The sequence below is a fragment of the Nannospalax galili genome, unplaced genomic scaffold, assembly GCF_000622305.1.
Source record: "Nannospalax galili isolate Female #2095 unplaced genomic scaffold, S.galili_v1.0 scaffold646, whole genome shotgun sequence".
NCBI lineage: Eukaryota > Metazoa > Chordata > Mammalia > Rodentia > Spalacidae > Nannospalax > Nannospalax galili.
In genome coordinates, this window is record NW_008355279.1 from 3,074,387 (window position 1) to 3,088,693 (window position 14,307).

The 14,307-nt window shown below is 40.5% G+C and overlaps 1 protein-coding gene across 1 annotated transcript in view; it reads left to right on the forward strand.

Annotated features, from left to right (window-relative positions):
* The window catches only part of Ak9 (adenylate kinase 9), a 156,171-nt gene that overhangs the window by 130,660 nt on the left and 11,204 nt on the right, over positions 1 to 14,307 (forward strand). The window contains exons 33-35 of the mRNA XM_008852452.3: positions 5,522 to 5,723; positions 10,220 to 10,366; positions 10,885 to 11,105. Coding sequence (XP_008850674.1) covers positions 5,522 to 5,723; positions 10,220 to 10,366; positions 10,885 to 11,105 — 570 coding nt within the window. The remainder of the gene's footprint in view (positions 1 to 5,521; positions 5,724 to 10,219; positions 10,367 to 10,884; positions 11,106 to 14,307) is intronic.

The following is a 14,307-nucleotide window of genomic DNA, read 5'->3' on the forward strand; positions in this document are numbered from 1 at the left end:
GAGAGAAAAAACAGTACCTTTCCTTTACATTTTCCACACTAGTGTGCCCAAAGCTTGTAACCACAGCACCCCATAAAGAACCCCAGCATGATGGCTGCCCAGGGTCCTGAGACTAAGTGATAGTTGAGCCCGAGCCCTAAACAGGATATTTACACCACCTACACAGCCTGGGCTTGTCAATGGTCAATCTTGGATCTGGAAGGGATTCCATTTCTCCATACTAAACCATTTGCTATTGGTGGTTTCTAGGGGAGGGGCAACCATTGTCTTCACCTGTGGACCCACTGATGAACCCACCAGGCTCCAGTGGATAGGTCAAAACCCATGGTCACATAGATGACACTGGTTAACTCAATGGGCCACAAAACAAAACAATTACATAAATGTGGGGAAGGGACTTGTAGAGAGGAAAGAATAAGGGTGGATGGGCGGTAAGAGAGAGTGGGGGTGACAGGGATCAGAATGCACTATATGTATGTGTAAAATTGTCAAAGAACAAATTTAATAAAAGTTAATAACAATAATAATAATAATAATTTATAAAAAACAGCATGTGGCACAGGCCTATAATCCTAACCCTCAAGAGGAAAATTAGGAGTTCAAGGCCATCCTGGGCTGCATGACATTTGGCTTCAAAATTGAAACAGAAAAAAAGGATAGAAAACCAATTGTTATTAGAAAGATCAATAACCATTTAAACCTATCTTCCTTTTATTCTTTCTTTATATGTAGTTTATGTTCTTTGAGACATAGTCTGGCTGTGTAGCCCAGCTTGGCCTTGAACTCCCTATCTAGTCCAGACTGCCTTCAAATTCATACCAATCCTCTTGCTTCATAGCCTCCCTAATGCTGGTATTATAAACATACACCACCACACTTGGATTTCTAATCACCTTTCTGTGACTATAACAAAATACCTGAGATATTAAACATAAAAAAGAAAGGCTTATTTGGGCTCACAGTTTTGGAGGTTTCAGCTCATGGACAGTTGGCCCCCTTGTTCTTCAGCCTGCGATAAGGAGCCTGTGACAAGAGGAATATGATGGGACAAGGCCACTCCCTTCCTAACTGGGACACCAAAAAGAGAAAGAGTCTGGGATCCTCAAAGTCCCTTCAAAGACATGCCCCCAATAACCTAAAACCCCCTACCAGGTCCCACCTTTGCAAGATTCCACCTCCCAGTAGCACCAAGTCTTCAGCACATGGTGAAGACTCTCCCCGCTCCCGTATCCATTCCCCAGACTCTTCCCATTCCCAAACACTCTTCTGTCTTCAGACAATTTTTGTTTCATTTTTAGTTTCTACATATGAAAGAAAGCATGTAACACATATTTTCTAGGTCTTTCTGGGCCTGGCTTATTTCACTTAACATCATTTCCTTCAGTGTCCTGAAATCACATAATTTCATAACTTGATTCTTCTTTATAGCTGAATAGTAATACTCTATTGTGTGTAAATACCATATTTTTGTTATTCATTCTTCTGTTGACAAGCACCCAGGTTGAGTGTTAGCCACTGTGAATAGTGTGCCACAGTAAACATAGTGTGCAGGTGTCCCCTGGGTATGCTCACTTCATTTCCTTTGGATAAATGCCCAAGCATGAGATAGCTGAATCATATCATAGTTTTAGTGTTTTTTCAAGGAATCTCTACTCTTTTCCATAGTGGCTGTGCTAATTCACATTCTCACCACCAGTGTGTAAGAGAATTCCTTTTTCTCCACATCCTTGTCAGAGTTTTTTATAGTAAATATTCTGGCTGGAGTAAGATGGAATCTCAATATAATTTCAGTTTACATGTTCATGATGGCTAAATATAGTCAGCATTTTCACATATTTGCTGTTCATTTGTGCTTCTTTGAGAAATGTTTGTTCAGATCATTCACCTTTTTGTTGGATTGTGGGTTTTTTTGCTATTAAGTGTTTTCAATTCTTTGTATATTCTAGGTAGTAATCCTTTGTCAGATAAATATCTAACAAAGATTTTCTCATTGTGAAGACTGCCTCCTGATAAATTGGTTTTGTTTTTGGTTTTGGCTGTGCAGAAGCTTTTCAATTTGCTATATTCCTATTTGTAAATTTTCTGCTTTATTGGTGTATAGATTTTCAAAATACCCCCTTAATTATCCTATGAATTTCAGTAGCGTGTGTTATAACATCCTTTTTTCACCTCTAATTTTATTTGTTTGGGCCTTTTCTCTCTTCTGCTTAATTTATCTAAGGATTTGTCAATTTTGTTTATCTTTGGAATGAACCAACTCTTTGTTTCACTGACCCTTTGTGGTGTTCTTTTAGTTTCAATTTCGTTTATTTCTGCTGTGATCTTTGTTATTTCTTTCTCTCTATTGATTATGACTTTAGTTTGTTCTTGTTTTGTTTTAGACCTTTAGATACATACTGTTTTTTCATTGATATCTATCTTTTTAAAAATATTGTATTATTTTATTTTATGTATATGAGTGTATTGCCTGTATGTGTGTCAGTGCCCCTGTGCCATGCAGTGCCCACAGAGGTCAGAAGAAGGCATTGGATCCCCTGGAACTGGAGTTACAAATGGTTGTTAGCTGCCATGTAGGTACTGGGATTCAGCCCCCCCCCCGCATACCCATGACTACAAACTTTCCTCTTAGTACTGTTTTGTACCTTCCTGTCCTGTTTGTGTTTTCATTCTAATTTTTTTGGAATAATCTAAACTATTTCTGTATATAGATGCTTGTTAAAGTTTTGATGGTTTGCTAACTTGCTATTTGGCTTGCTCCTAATTCTAATTTGCTTATCGACTCTCCTAGTGAATTTATTCTTTGCCATATTCTCAACATTGTGTTCATCTCACTTCATAAATTCCTATCTAGCACCATGAATTCCTTTAGTTTATGCTTATCTTAGAAAGTTTTTGTGTATCTTTGTATTGTGAAGGATAACTTTGCTGGATATTGTACTCTGTTTTCTTTCAAGCCTTTAACTATCACTGAAGTCCTCCTGGCCTTTAGGATTTCTGCTGAGAAATATTTATACATGACTTGGCACTACTCTCATACAGCTTTTAATATTCTTTGTTCTGTAGTTTTGGCAGTCTATAATGTGTCATGGAGAGTTTCTGTTCTTGTTAGTCCTATTTAGGATTCCAAGTGCCTTCTGTAATTGCATATCTTTTCTGAGACTTGGAAAATTTTTTGCTATTACTTCACTGAATGGGTGTCTGTGTCTGTAGTCTGTAGTTTGTCTCCTTTGTCAGTACTGATTACGCAGTTGTTTAAATTGTCTTTTTACAGATTTTTAAAAAACATTTATGTGCATGTATGTGTGTCTGTAGGAGTTTATATGTACCATGTACATGCAGGTGCCCGTGGAGACCAGAGGGCATTGGATCTCTTGGAACTGGAGATATAGGCAGTTTTGAGTGAGCCACCTCATATGGACACTGGGAACCAAACCCAGGTCCTCTGAAAGAGCAGTATATATGCTTAACTGGTGAGACATCTCTCCAGCCCTCTTAGATCTTGTGTATCTTGTTTATTCTTTCTTACGTTTCTTTATTGCTCTCTGAATACAACAATTCAACTTTGTCTTCAAACCCTGGTACTCTTTCTTCCACTTAATCTGTCATTGGTTGCTATCAACTAATTTTTTTAAAATTTGTCTTATTGAGATTTCCATTTCCAAAATTTCTGACAGATTCTATTTCAGCATCTCTATCTCTTTACTGAATTCTTTCCTTCTTATCTTTCTTCCTTAATTTAGCAATTTACTTGTATCTTTTTAATGTTGATTTTTTTTAATCATTCCTTTAAAATTCTTTATCCAAGGAGTCTTGGAAATGGCTCAGTAGGTAAAGTGTTAGCCTTGTGAGTATAATAACCCATATATTTTTAAGAAACCAGGTATGATGGTGCATGTTTGTCATTTCTTTCTCTCTTTTTTTTAAATGTGTATGAGTGTATTGGCTGCAGGTATGCTTAGTGGACCCATGTTGTGCAGAGCCTGCAGAGTTCAGAAGAGGACATCAAATTCCCCTGGAACTGGAGTTATGAGCCATTGTTAACCACCACATGGGTGCTGGGAATCAAACCTGGGTCCTCTGCAAGATCAGCCAGTGCTCTTAAACCACTGGGCCATCTCTCTAGCCCCGATGGCGCATGTTTGTAAACCCAGCACTGGAGAGGCAAAGACAAGGCTCACTGACTAGTCAGTCAACCCTTGGCAAGTTCTGGGTCATGAGAGGCCCTGTCTCAGGGCGGCCGAGGGGGGGGGGCGGAAGAGGAGAGGGAGAGAGAGAACCTGAAGAATGACACGTGAGGTTGTCCTCTTGCCTTCACACACACACACACACACACACACACACACACACACACACTCATGCATGCATACACAAATAAATAAATGTAATAATTTTTTAATTTCTTACCATGACAAATGAGTCATATTCTAAATGTTCACAAGTATTTCCCGAAGAAAGCAGAACTTTCACATCTGAAATAAAATTCCATGTCCAAAGCAAAGCTTAAAAACAAAGGCACAACAATCTGACTTCTTGCGTCTTTGTTGACATGAAAAGTAATTTTTAAACAATATGTAAAATTTTGAAAGCTTAATTAATTTTAGAATTTAAGCAGATCTGATTTGTTTCAACATTGTAGCAAAAGTGATTCTCACAGGTGCCTTCCTTTTGGGGGCACCTGGCCCTGATCACTCTGTTCTAGTGAGCTTTGGTTCCCCTCAGCTTTAAAGTTGGAATATTGATACCCATGCCACCCAAACTATAGGTGGACTGGAAATGGTATAATCCAATGAAGTAGGATTATTATATTGTTATTGTGGACATTGCACCAAATATACATAGGATTATTGCAGTGTTTCTCAAAATTTTGCTACTTACTGTAGGAATAAATTCTTTAAACATTGGTCAACCTTAGATGCATGTGGGGGAGGGGCTAAGGATATATAAGCTGAGAGGCACCTCTCTCGCCATTTTGTGTGGCTGTTGGGAAGTCACAGGATCTATGTTTGAGTGTGGACTTTCCAGTGCAGCCGTAAATGAGGGAGCACCCACTCTTCTGTAAATAACTCCCCACCTTATACTCCGTTAGCAACTCCTATAAACTAGTTAGGATTTAAAAAAAAAAAAAAAGAATGGAAATCTTCATTATTCTGCCAAAGTTGACCCCATGTTGGCAAATCCTTTGGTCTTTGATTTTCTTATTCCTGTTTTTCTCCCCTTAAACTTCATTGTATATATTTTTTCATGTAGCCTACTTCAAGTTATTTCTAGAAAAATGTGTTAAAAATTGACTCTCTTTGGAATAATAAACAAATAAATAAGAAGAAACACAATTGGCTCATTAACCAGATCCCAAAGTCACAAACCTGTACTAATAATAACTGAGGTTTGATAATTATTCATTCTTCTTTGAAAACTATGAAGATAAGCTTACTATTTGTGTCTGCAAATAAGCAGAATCTGAAAGTAAGCTTAACTGATGAGTATGTGAAATGAAATAGGCTTCATGTTTTATGTTTTTCAGTTGCCAAAAAACTTGCAAGTGAATATGGCTTAAAACGCTTGTCAGTAGGAGATACTTTGCGTGCTACATTAAGCAATCATCCGGAAACAGAGCTGGCACTTCTGCTGAACTGGCATCTTCACAGAGGAATGACTGTGCCTGATGAGCTGGCTCTTCAAGCCTTGGATCTTGCCCTGATGGAAAGTGTGTGCAATACCATAGGGTAAGTGAGTGGGATAGGAAGAAAGGGGAGAGAATTGGGTCTGTCAAGTTGCACACAGTTACTTAAAACATTTATTTTAGACAGGATTTGGAGCTCTTGGAAAGGGTATGATCTACTTCTCGAACTTTGAGCACCTAGCTGGCAACATAATTTTCTATGGAGGTGCATGACTTGAACCATGGCAGGTTAGCAGGCAGGCTCCTTCACACCTTACAGCAGCTCTTGTGTATGTAAAGAAGCCTCCAGGCTTGTGAGTCCACAGAGGCGGTCACTGTGACCTCCATACGCCACTAGTGCTTCTTACTGCTTCATGAAATGATGGAAGAATGACCCTTCTTGGTCCTCAGATGATGCTAGTCCCAGGGACATGGTCCCTCTCAGACCTATGTCCCTACACAGGGAGCAATGCCCCTCCTGTAACACTACATTTAAGCAAAAGAGCTGTGTGCTAGGCCTGCTTCTTCAGTTCACTCTCCTCTGCTGGATTTTTTTTTTCTCGGCACAGTCACTGGTCACACCCAGTAGTAACAGCGATCTCCAGTGAAGCCTCATACTCTGATCCTGAGTTCAGGTCACTGATCTAGAATCCCCTGATTTAATCAACATTGTCCTACATTCAGAACCTCCTGGCTTTTCCTTGCCAATGGCTTTGAATCAAGTCATTGAACAGTTCCTCCAAGTTAAGTTAGAGGGAGTCATTCCAGAGTGTCAAATGTTTTCTCAGTGACGGCCTTTGGGATAAGAATGAATATAGCCACACTGGGTTACTTCTAACTTGGTGCTCAGCTTTCGTTGGTGAAGGCAACTCTGCGTCGCAGACTTAGCTCACCTTAATTCCAAGATGAAAGCTTCTCATCACCTCTGGATTTCCCTAACCCTGAGGGCCTTTCAAATGACCCTTCCCACATTAAAGTGAGTTACTCTCTATTTTTAAAAATGGCACCCTCATACAGTCTCTCCTGTGATAGGCTGGCTATGTTGTTTATCTCTCTACTGAGGACTTCTATCTAGAGCCTGGGCTTTGCTGGAGAGCACTAGGCAGAAGATCCTGTGATTCAGGACGCGCAAACCTATATTGACAGCCATTAGCGAGCCACAAACCCAGCTTGCTCTACTTCACAGTAAGCAGCCTGACCTAGGAGGCCACTCCTCCCAGAATTTCTGAATTTTTAAAGTACTCTTTCCTCTCAGTTGGATAGTGACAATCTCATTATCTTAGACTGTGGACTAGAATTCTCATCCTTTCTGTTCGTGCATGGTTGGCCTTATAAGTTCTCCACCCTCTTCTGCATTCCAGCTTCTGTAGAATATTTCCTCCCAGAATACCAGTGAATATTTACTGAGTGTCTAGTAGATGCCACACCCCGTTCCTAGTTGCTTTACATGCCTGCTCGCCAATCTGTGTGTGTGATCTTTTATTTATTTATTTTTAACTTTAAAAAAACTTTATTGAGAATTTCATACATGCATATAAGGTGTTTTGATCAAATCCACGCCCACTTCCTCCCCTCCAACACCTCCCATATCTCCCCATCATTTTTTTCTGACAACTTCGTGTATTCTTTCTTTCTTTCTTTCTTTTTCTTTCTTTCTTTCTTTCTTTCTTCCTTCCTTCCTTCCTTCCTTCCTTCCTTCGCTTTTGGCTACTCTTACATTCCCCCCTGTGAAGAGGTAACCCTAAAATCTTTTAGAGATTAGATAAGAACTCCCAAATACTTTTGTCATTTTTGGCCTTTGGAACAGAGTATGTTGCTAAGAGGCCCAAGGACATTTTGATTTTTAGCCAAGACCCTGGCTTCTTTTCTTTGGGGTCTTTTTTACCCTACCTGCCTAGCCAGTTCCTACCTCCTATTCTTATCACACCATCCTCTGAAGAGGTGACCCAACTTGCAGATAGGGTATCGGGATGCAGATTCCTCCGGCTTCTTCCATGCAGAACAAAGATGCAGGGTGAGGCAATTGGAGCACCCCTTCAGTGGGTCTACCTAAAAGACTCCCAAATTGCATAACTCTTATCTGTAGGGAAAAAAGAAAGTCCTTGACTGATGAATAGGAGATGTGAAGGAGAAGTAAAGGCATTACAAGTTCTAGACAGGGAACCAGAAAAAAGTCAGGAACAGGGAAAATTTCAAATGTTCATATCAGAATCCATTGGGATTTCTTAACAAAAGCTTCCAAAAGCATCCCTCTATTGGGTTCCTCCTCATTTTTCTTTTGTCTGCCAAGGCTGGACTCAAGAGTGATAGACTCAGGATTTGTTTTCAGGCACTTTGAAAGCTGTTGGAGTGGCTAGAATCAGTGTCGGTTCCCTCTCAAAGGCTTCTAGATAGGGGGAGAAAACAAATTTAGCCATCATTTGTCTCCCTTAGCTACAGGTGGGCACTACAGTATTGGAGACCAAGATTTGAAGTCTTACATCTGAGCAGCACTTTCTGCTTAGAAACAAAATCAATGAGAAATAATTGTCTAAATAACATTTTTTAATCTTTATTATTATCATTATTACTATTTTATTTGTATGTGTGTATTGCTTGCATGTAGGTAAGTGCACCCATGTCATACAATGCCTACGGAGGTCAGAAGAGGCTGTCGAATCCCCTGGGACTGGAGTTATGGACAGTTGTTAGCTGCCATGCGGGTGCTGGGATTCAAACCCAGGTCTTCTGCAAGAACAACCAGTGTTCTTAACCACTGAGCCATCTCTCCAGTCCCTAAGCCTAATGTCTGGGAAGTGTAATCCCTTGAACTCTTGAAATATACTGATCACTTTAATCTTTGGTTATACTTTCCTTTTGGGTGGTTAAGACCATACAGTTGGCCCAAATAAACTAATTTATTTTTACTCTTCAGGTTGTTGGAGGCTCTGTTCCTCAGTGGTCACATGGGCTTGGGAGGAGCTCCTGGCTCTTTGTTTTACCAGTTTCGCCTATGTGAAGATCAGTCAAAGGTCCTGCTCGACCATGGCTGGCTTTACTTGGAAGCATGAATGAGATGTTTCCTCTGATTGACTCTCCTCTTTGTAGACTGGACACTGGTTCAAGTCCATCTGGTAGGGTCTCCATGACCACCTTGATCAAGAGGACAGGTGACTCACCACAGTTACAAGACATTTTGAGAGAGGCTTCTTGGGCTATGTAGATAAAACTTGGGCAAAAACCAAATGTTCTCAGATAAACCTTGACTAGATGTATATTTTGTTCCTTGAACTAGTTGACTAAACTCTGACCTTAGACGTTTTAAGATTTTGTGTATATTAGTTTTGTCTCATCCTTTATATATCATAGCAAACCTAGACCTTCATCACTTGCTTAGGCTTTCTCATTTTTTCTATTTTGGAAAATGTTTCCATTCCCATATCCTTTTAACATCTTTTACATTCTCATTTTCTCTTTTAATAATTATGAGACATAGTAACATTAACAAATAAAATTTCCAACTGTTAGAATTCTTTTCCTCAGAATACTAAGCAATGCTTATCCCCTTTTAAGGCTCTGGTGTCAAACCAACATTTGATTAAAATTTTCCTGGGGAACCAATGAATTTACTGAGCTTACTCACAGAGATGACTAAGGAGTTGATGAGGTGTGTGAGTGACCTGGGGGTATGCACAGTGGAAAGCCTTTACTCAGCATGGATCAAGCCTTCTCTTCCTAGCCTTCCCCAGATTGTATACTTTAGCCCTCCCCAAACCAGGAGACCATGCGTGATTAGGGCCAAATTACATACAGTTGGCTGAGAAGAGTACCTGGATACTCCTGCGAGGGTCCACGGACCCTGCTTGCCCCTCCTTTAATGAAGGAGCACAACTCTGCTTGCCAATCTTTAAAACAACTCTAAAGGTTAAACATTTCTCCTATGTTGTTAAAAACTGAGGCATGGAGTGTTTACACACAGTTTCGAACCTAAGTCTGTCCACACTTTTTCTACTGTTCATGGTTACACTAATAACACCAGTGGAACATAGTCTTCAACTTACATTGGGTGTGTCTCTCAAATTCCACCCAAACCTGGTCCTGTGATGCTGAGTGTATGAATGTAGATCTCCTGCCTCTGCCTTCTTTGTCTGTGTGTATACTGCCCACCTTATGGCATGGTGATGATTAAAGTTTAAGGTATAGAGATGAAGAAGAAAAAGCACAGAAAAGATAAACTTAATCACATAAGGGAAAGCTTGGGGGCTGGAAAGATGGCTCAGTGGTTAAGAGCACTAGCTGTTCTACCTGAGGACCTGAATTCAGTTCCCAGTAACCATGTGGTGGCTAACAACTGTCTGTAAGTCCAGTTCCACGTAATCCAGTGCCCTCTTCTGGCCTCCACAGGCAGTGCATGCATGTGGTATGCATATATGCAAGCAAAACACTCATACAAACAAGAAAATATTTTTAAAGAGAAAGCCTAGGGCCACTCCCTAAAGAGAAGAATTTGCTCTGGAAAACAAACAGGAACCATAAGAGAAAAATAAATGTGTAATTTTAATTTTCATGTTTCTTTGTTAGTGTGGTCATCGATGGATACCCTGTCACTACACACCAGATGAATCTCTTGGAAGCCAGGTCAATTATTCCCATGGCCATCTTTGAGTTGGATGTACCTTCCAAGGAGATTTTCAAAAGATTAATCCTAGAAAAAAAGACTGAACAAAGGTACTATTGGTGATTGTCCTAGTTTGTTTCTTCATTGCTGTGACAAAATACTCTGGCCAATACCAACTTGGGGAGGAAAGGGTTTATTCAGCTTACATCTCCCAGGTCACAGTTCATCAGGGAGCCCAAGGTAGGAACTCAGGGCAGGAACTTGGAGGCAGGAGCTGGAGTACAGGCCATGGAGGATCACTGCTTACTAACTTGCTCCCCTGGCCCCTGCTCAACCTGCTTTCTTATGCGACATGGGCCTACCTGCCCAGGGATGTTACCACCCACAGTGGGTTGGGCCCTCCCATATCACTCAACAATCAAGAAGGTGCCCCATGGACATGGCCACAGGCCAGTCCAATGAAAGCAGTTCCCCAGTTGAGGCTCCCTCAACCCAGGTGTGTCAAGTTGACACTAAAGCCATCCAGCACAGTGATGAAAACTGTAGTAAGGGAATGAATTTGACTCATCTGTGGAGGGGAATTTTTACATCTTCAACAACCTTTTCCATTTCTCTCTTTCTTCATTAGTCTGCCTTATCCATTGCACAATAGTACCCAGATTATAGCTGTCAAGAATGCAAAGTACCGCAAAAACATTAGTGAGATTAGGAAATTTTATCAAAAACAGCACCAGAACTGGCATGTGGTTGAAGGATTTCACAGTAAATGGTGGGTTTGGAATGAAATCATTAAGGACATTCAGCGGATGAATAAATACATACAGACATACATGGAAAGAATAAAAGAAGGTAAGAAAATACTTTTGTGCATAAGTGTGTGTATATTCGTGTGTGTGGGTGCCTGTGCATGCAGTGTATATGGAGGCCAGGGGACAGCCTCTGATGTCTTTCCTCAGGTGATGGCCACAATTTTTGCTTTTGGCCTGTGACTCCAGGGATCTACGTCCACCCGTCTCTGCCTTCCCAGCACTGGAATGCAAGCACATGCCACCACACCTGCCTTTTTTATGTGGGTTCTGGGGGTCGAACTCAAGTTCTCAGGCTTACCATGTAAGCACTTTATCAACGAGCCATCGGCCTAGGCCCAAGAAAAAAATTTTTTTAGAGAAAGGGTCTCACTACATAGCCTTGGCTGGCCTGGAACTTGTCATGTAAGACCAGGCTGACCTCGAACTCGTAGAGAGCCACCTGTCTCTGCCTCCCAAGTGCTGGAGAAAATATTTTTCAAAGTAAAATAAAATGTAAATTTAATCTTAAACCTGCCTGGCCCATGTTTACATAATTCATTAAACCTCAGCATTGGTCTTAACAATTTTAATTAGTATTTTAAAGATATAGTACTAACTGAATGTCCCCCAAATCATATATGGAACCCTAACCTACAGTGCAACAGTGTTAAAAGGCAGGGCCTTTATGAAGCAATTAGAATGGGATTTTGAATGGGATTAGTGCTCTTATAAAGAGGCTTAAGGGAGCTTGTTGGCTTCTTCTGCTATGTGAGAAAGTGCCAGTTATGAGGCTAGGTCATCTCCAGATACTAAATCTTCTGGCATCTTGATCTTGCACTGCCTCACCTCCAGAACTATGAGCAATACATTTCTGTTATGTCTCAATGACCTAGTCTAAGACATTTGTAGACTAGGACATGTTGGCATATATATTTATTCTAGTAAATGACAACTGCTGCTCAAGCTCATTTATTTATCTTTGTATTTTATTTTTTCATTTTAATTTATGCATAATCCTTGCACATCTTTTTGTTGGGGACTCAGTACTGAGGATCCTATCCAGAGCCTTGCACATGTGAGGCAAGCGCTCCACCACTGAGCTACATGAATAGACTTCACTGTCTGCTTTGATGGAGTACAGTGATAATTCAGTTTTTGTATACATGTGTAATGATCAAGTCAGGATAATTACCATTCTCATCTCTTTCTCATTTCTTGGTGAGTAGTGCTTCAGTTCTTTATCAAGTATGTAAGTTATATTGCAGGGCGTGGTGGCACATGCCTTTAATTCCAGCATTTGGGAGGCAGAGGCAGGCGGAGCTTTGAGAATTCAAGGCTAGCCTGGTCTACATAGCAAGTTCCAGACCAGCTGGGACTACAGGGAGACCCTGTCTCAAGAAGACCAAAAAAAAAATGTAAGATATAAACTATAGTCACCCTTCTGTGCTGTAGAACACTAGAACTTCTCCTCCTAACTGTACTTTGCTACCCATTATCCAATCTTCCTCTGTGTACTCCCAAGCCCTCCCTTGCCTATAGTAGTGACTATTCTGATTTCTTCTTTTCACACACACACACACACACACACACACACACATATATATATAATCTTTTAAATTTTATGTGTATGAATGTATTGCTTGTGTATATGTAAGTGTACCCATGTCATGCAATGCACAAAGGTCAGAAGAAGGGTCAGATCCCCTGAAACTGGAGTTACACAAGGTTGTTAGCCACCATGTGGGTGCTGGGAATAGAACCCTGGTCCTCTGCAAGAGCAGTCAGTGCTTTTAACCACTGAACCAAATCTCCAGCCTCTACTTTCTTCTTCTTCTTTTTTTCCAGATTTAAATTATTTATTTTGCCTCAGACTTTGAAGGTCCAGTCCATCATGATGGGGAAGTTATGACATCAGGAGCTTGAGGAAGCTGGTCCCATTGCATCCAGGAAAGATGCTGACACCAGCTACTTTCTTCTTTTTTAAGATAAATTTTCTTTAGCTTCTGCATATGAGTGAGAATATTAATATTTATATTTCTGTGTATGGATTGTTTAACTGAACATGCTGTCTTCCAAGTCTACCAGTTTTGCTCTCAAAATAACAGGACTTTATTCTTTTTTAAAATCTGAACAATATTCCATTGTGTCTACCACGTTCCCTTTACCCACTCATCTGCTGATAGATACCTTGGTTGATTCTACATCTTGGGTATTGTAAGTGGTGAGTTTAAAATATGAATACATACATCTCTTTGAATACGCTGATTTCACTTCCTTTGTGTTTATACTCAGAAGTGGGGTGACTGGATCATGGTGGTTCTGTTTGGGTCATTTAAGGAAGCTCTGTACTGTCCTCCCTGATGGCCATCCTAACAGTATGAGTTCCCCTTCCTCTGTTTCCTTGCCAGAATTTATTATTCTTTTGTCTATTTTACTATCTCATCTGGGATGAGATGATACTTCATTGTGGTTTTGATTTGCATCTCCCTGATAACTAGTGGAATTGGGCAACTTTCATGTATTTGTTGATCACATCTTTTGAGAACGTGTCTGTGTTCATGTCTGTATTACTTTTCTCATCACTGTGACCAAATACCTGACAAGAAGCAACTTAAGGGAGGAAGGTTTATTTATTTATTTTTTCCCTGCCCCATCATGGCAGGGAAGGCATAGTGTTTGTGGGAGCTGCTCAAGGTTACAGTGGACTCTACAGACCAAGTAGAGGACTCAGGACAGGAAGCAGGACTGAGTTAGACTTCAAGGTCCAGTCTTTCCCACCTCCGAGTAATCCCACCTTCCAACAGTTCCACAGCTTCCCAAAATAGAACCCCCAGGTAGGGACCAAGTGTTCATACAGATGAGTTTGTGGGGGGACATTTCAAGTCCAAACCATTATGTCATTTGCAAATTTGTTGTTTTATTTTTATACTTTTGAGTTGAGTTCCTTGTAAATGCTGATGTTGATTCATTGTCACAGGAATAGTTTACAACCGCTTTCTCCTACTCTTCGGATTCTCTCTTCATTCTGGTTACTGTTTCGTTTGCTGCACAGAAGCCTCTTAGCTGTAACTGACAATGCCATCTGTGAACTTTGTTTTTCTTGCTTGCATTTTGGGGGTCCAAAAAAAATCAATCATTGTCTACACTGACATCTTGAAGGATTTCCCATATCTCTCTCTCTCTCTCTCTCTCTCTCTCTCTCTCTCTCTCTCTCACACACACACACACACACACACACACACACACACACCTTCCCTCCCTCT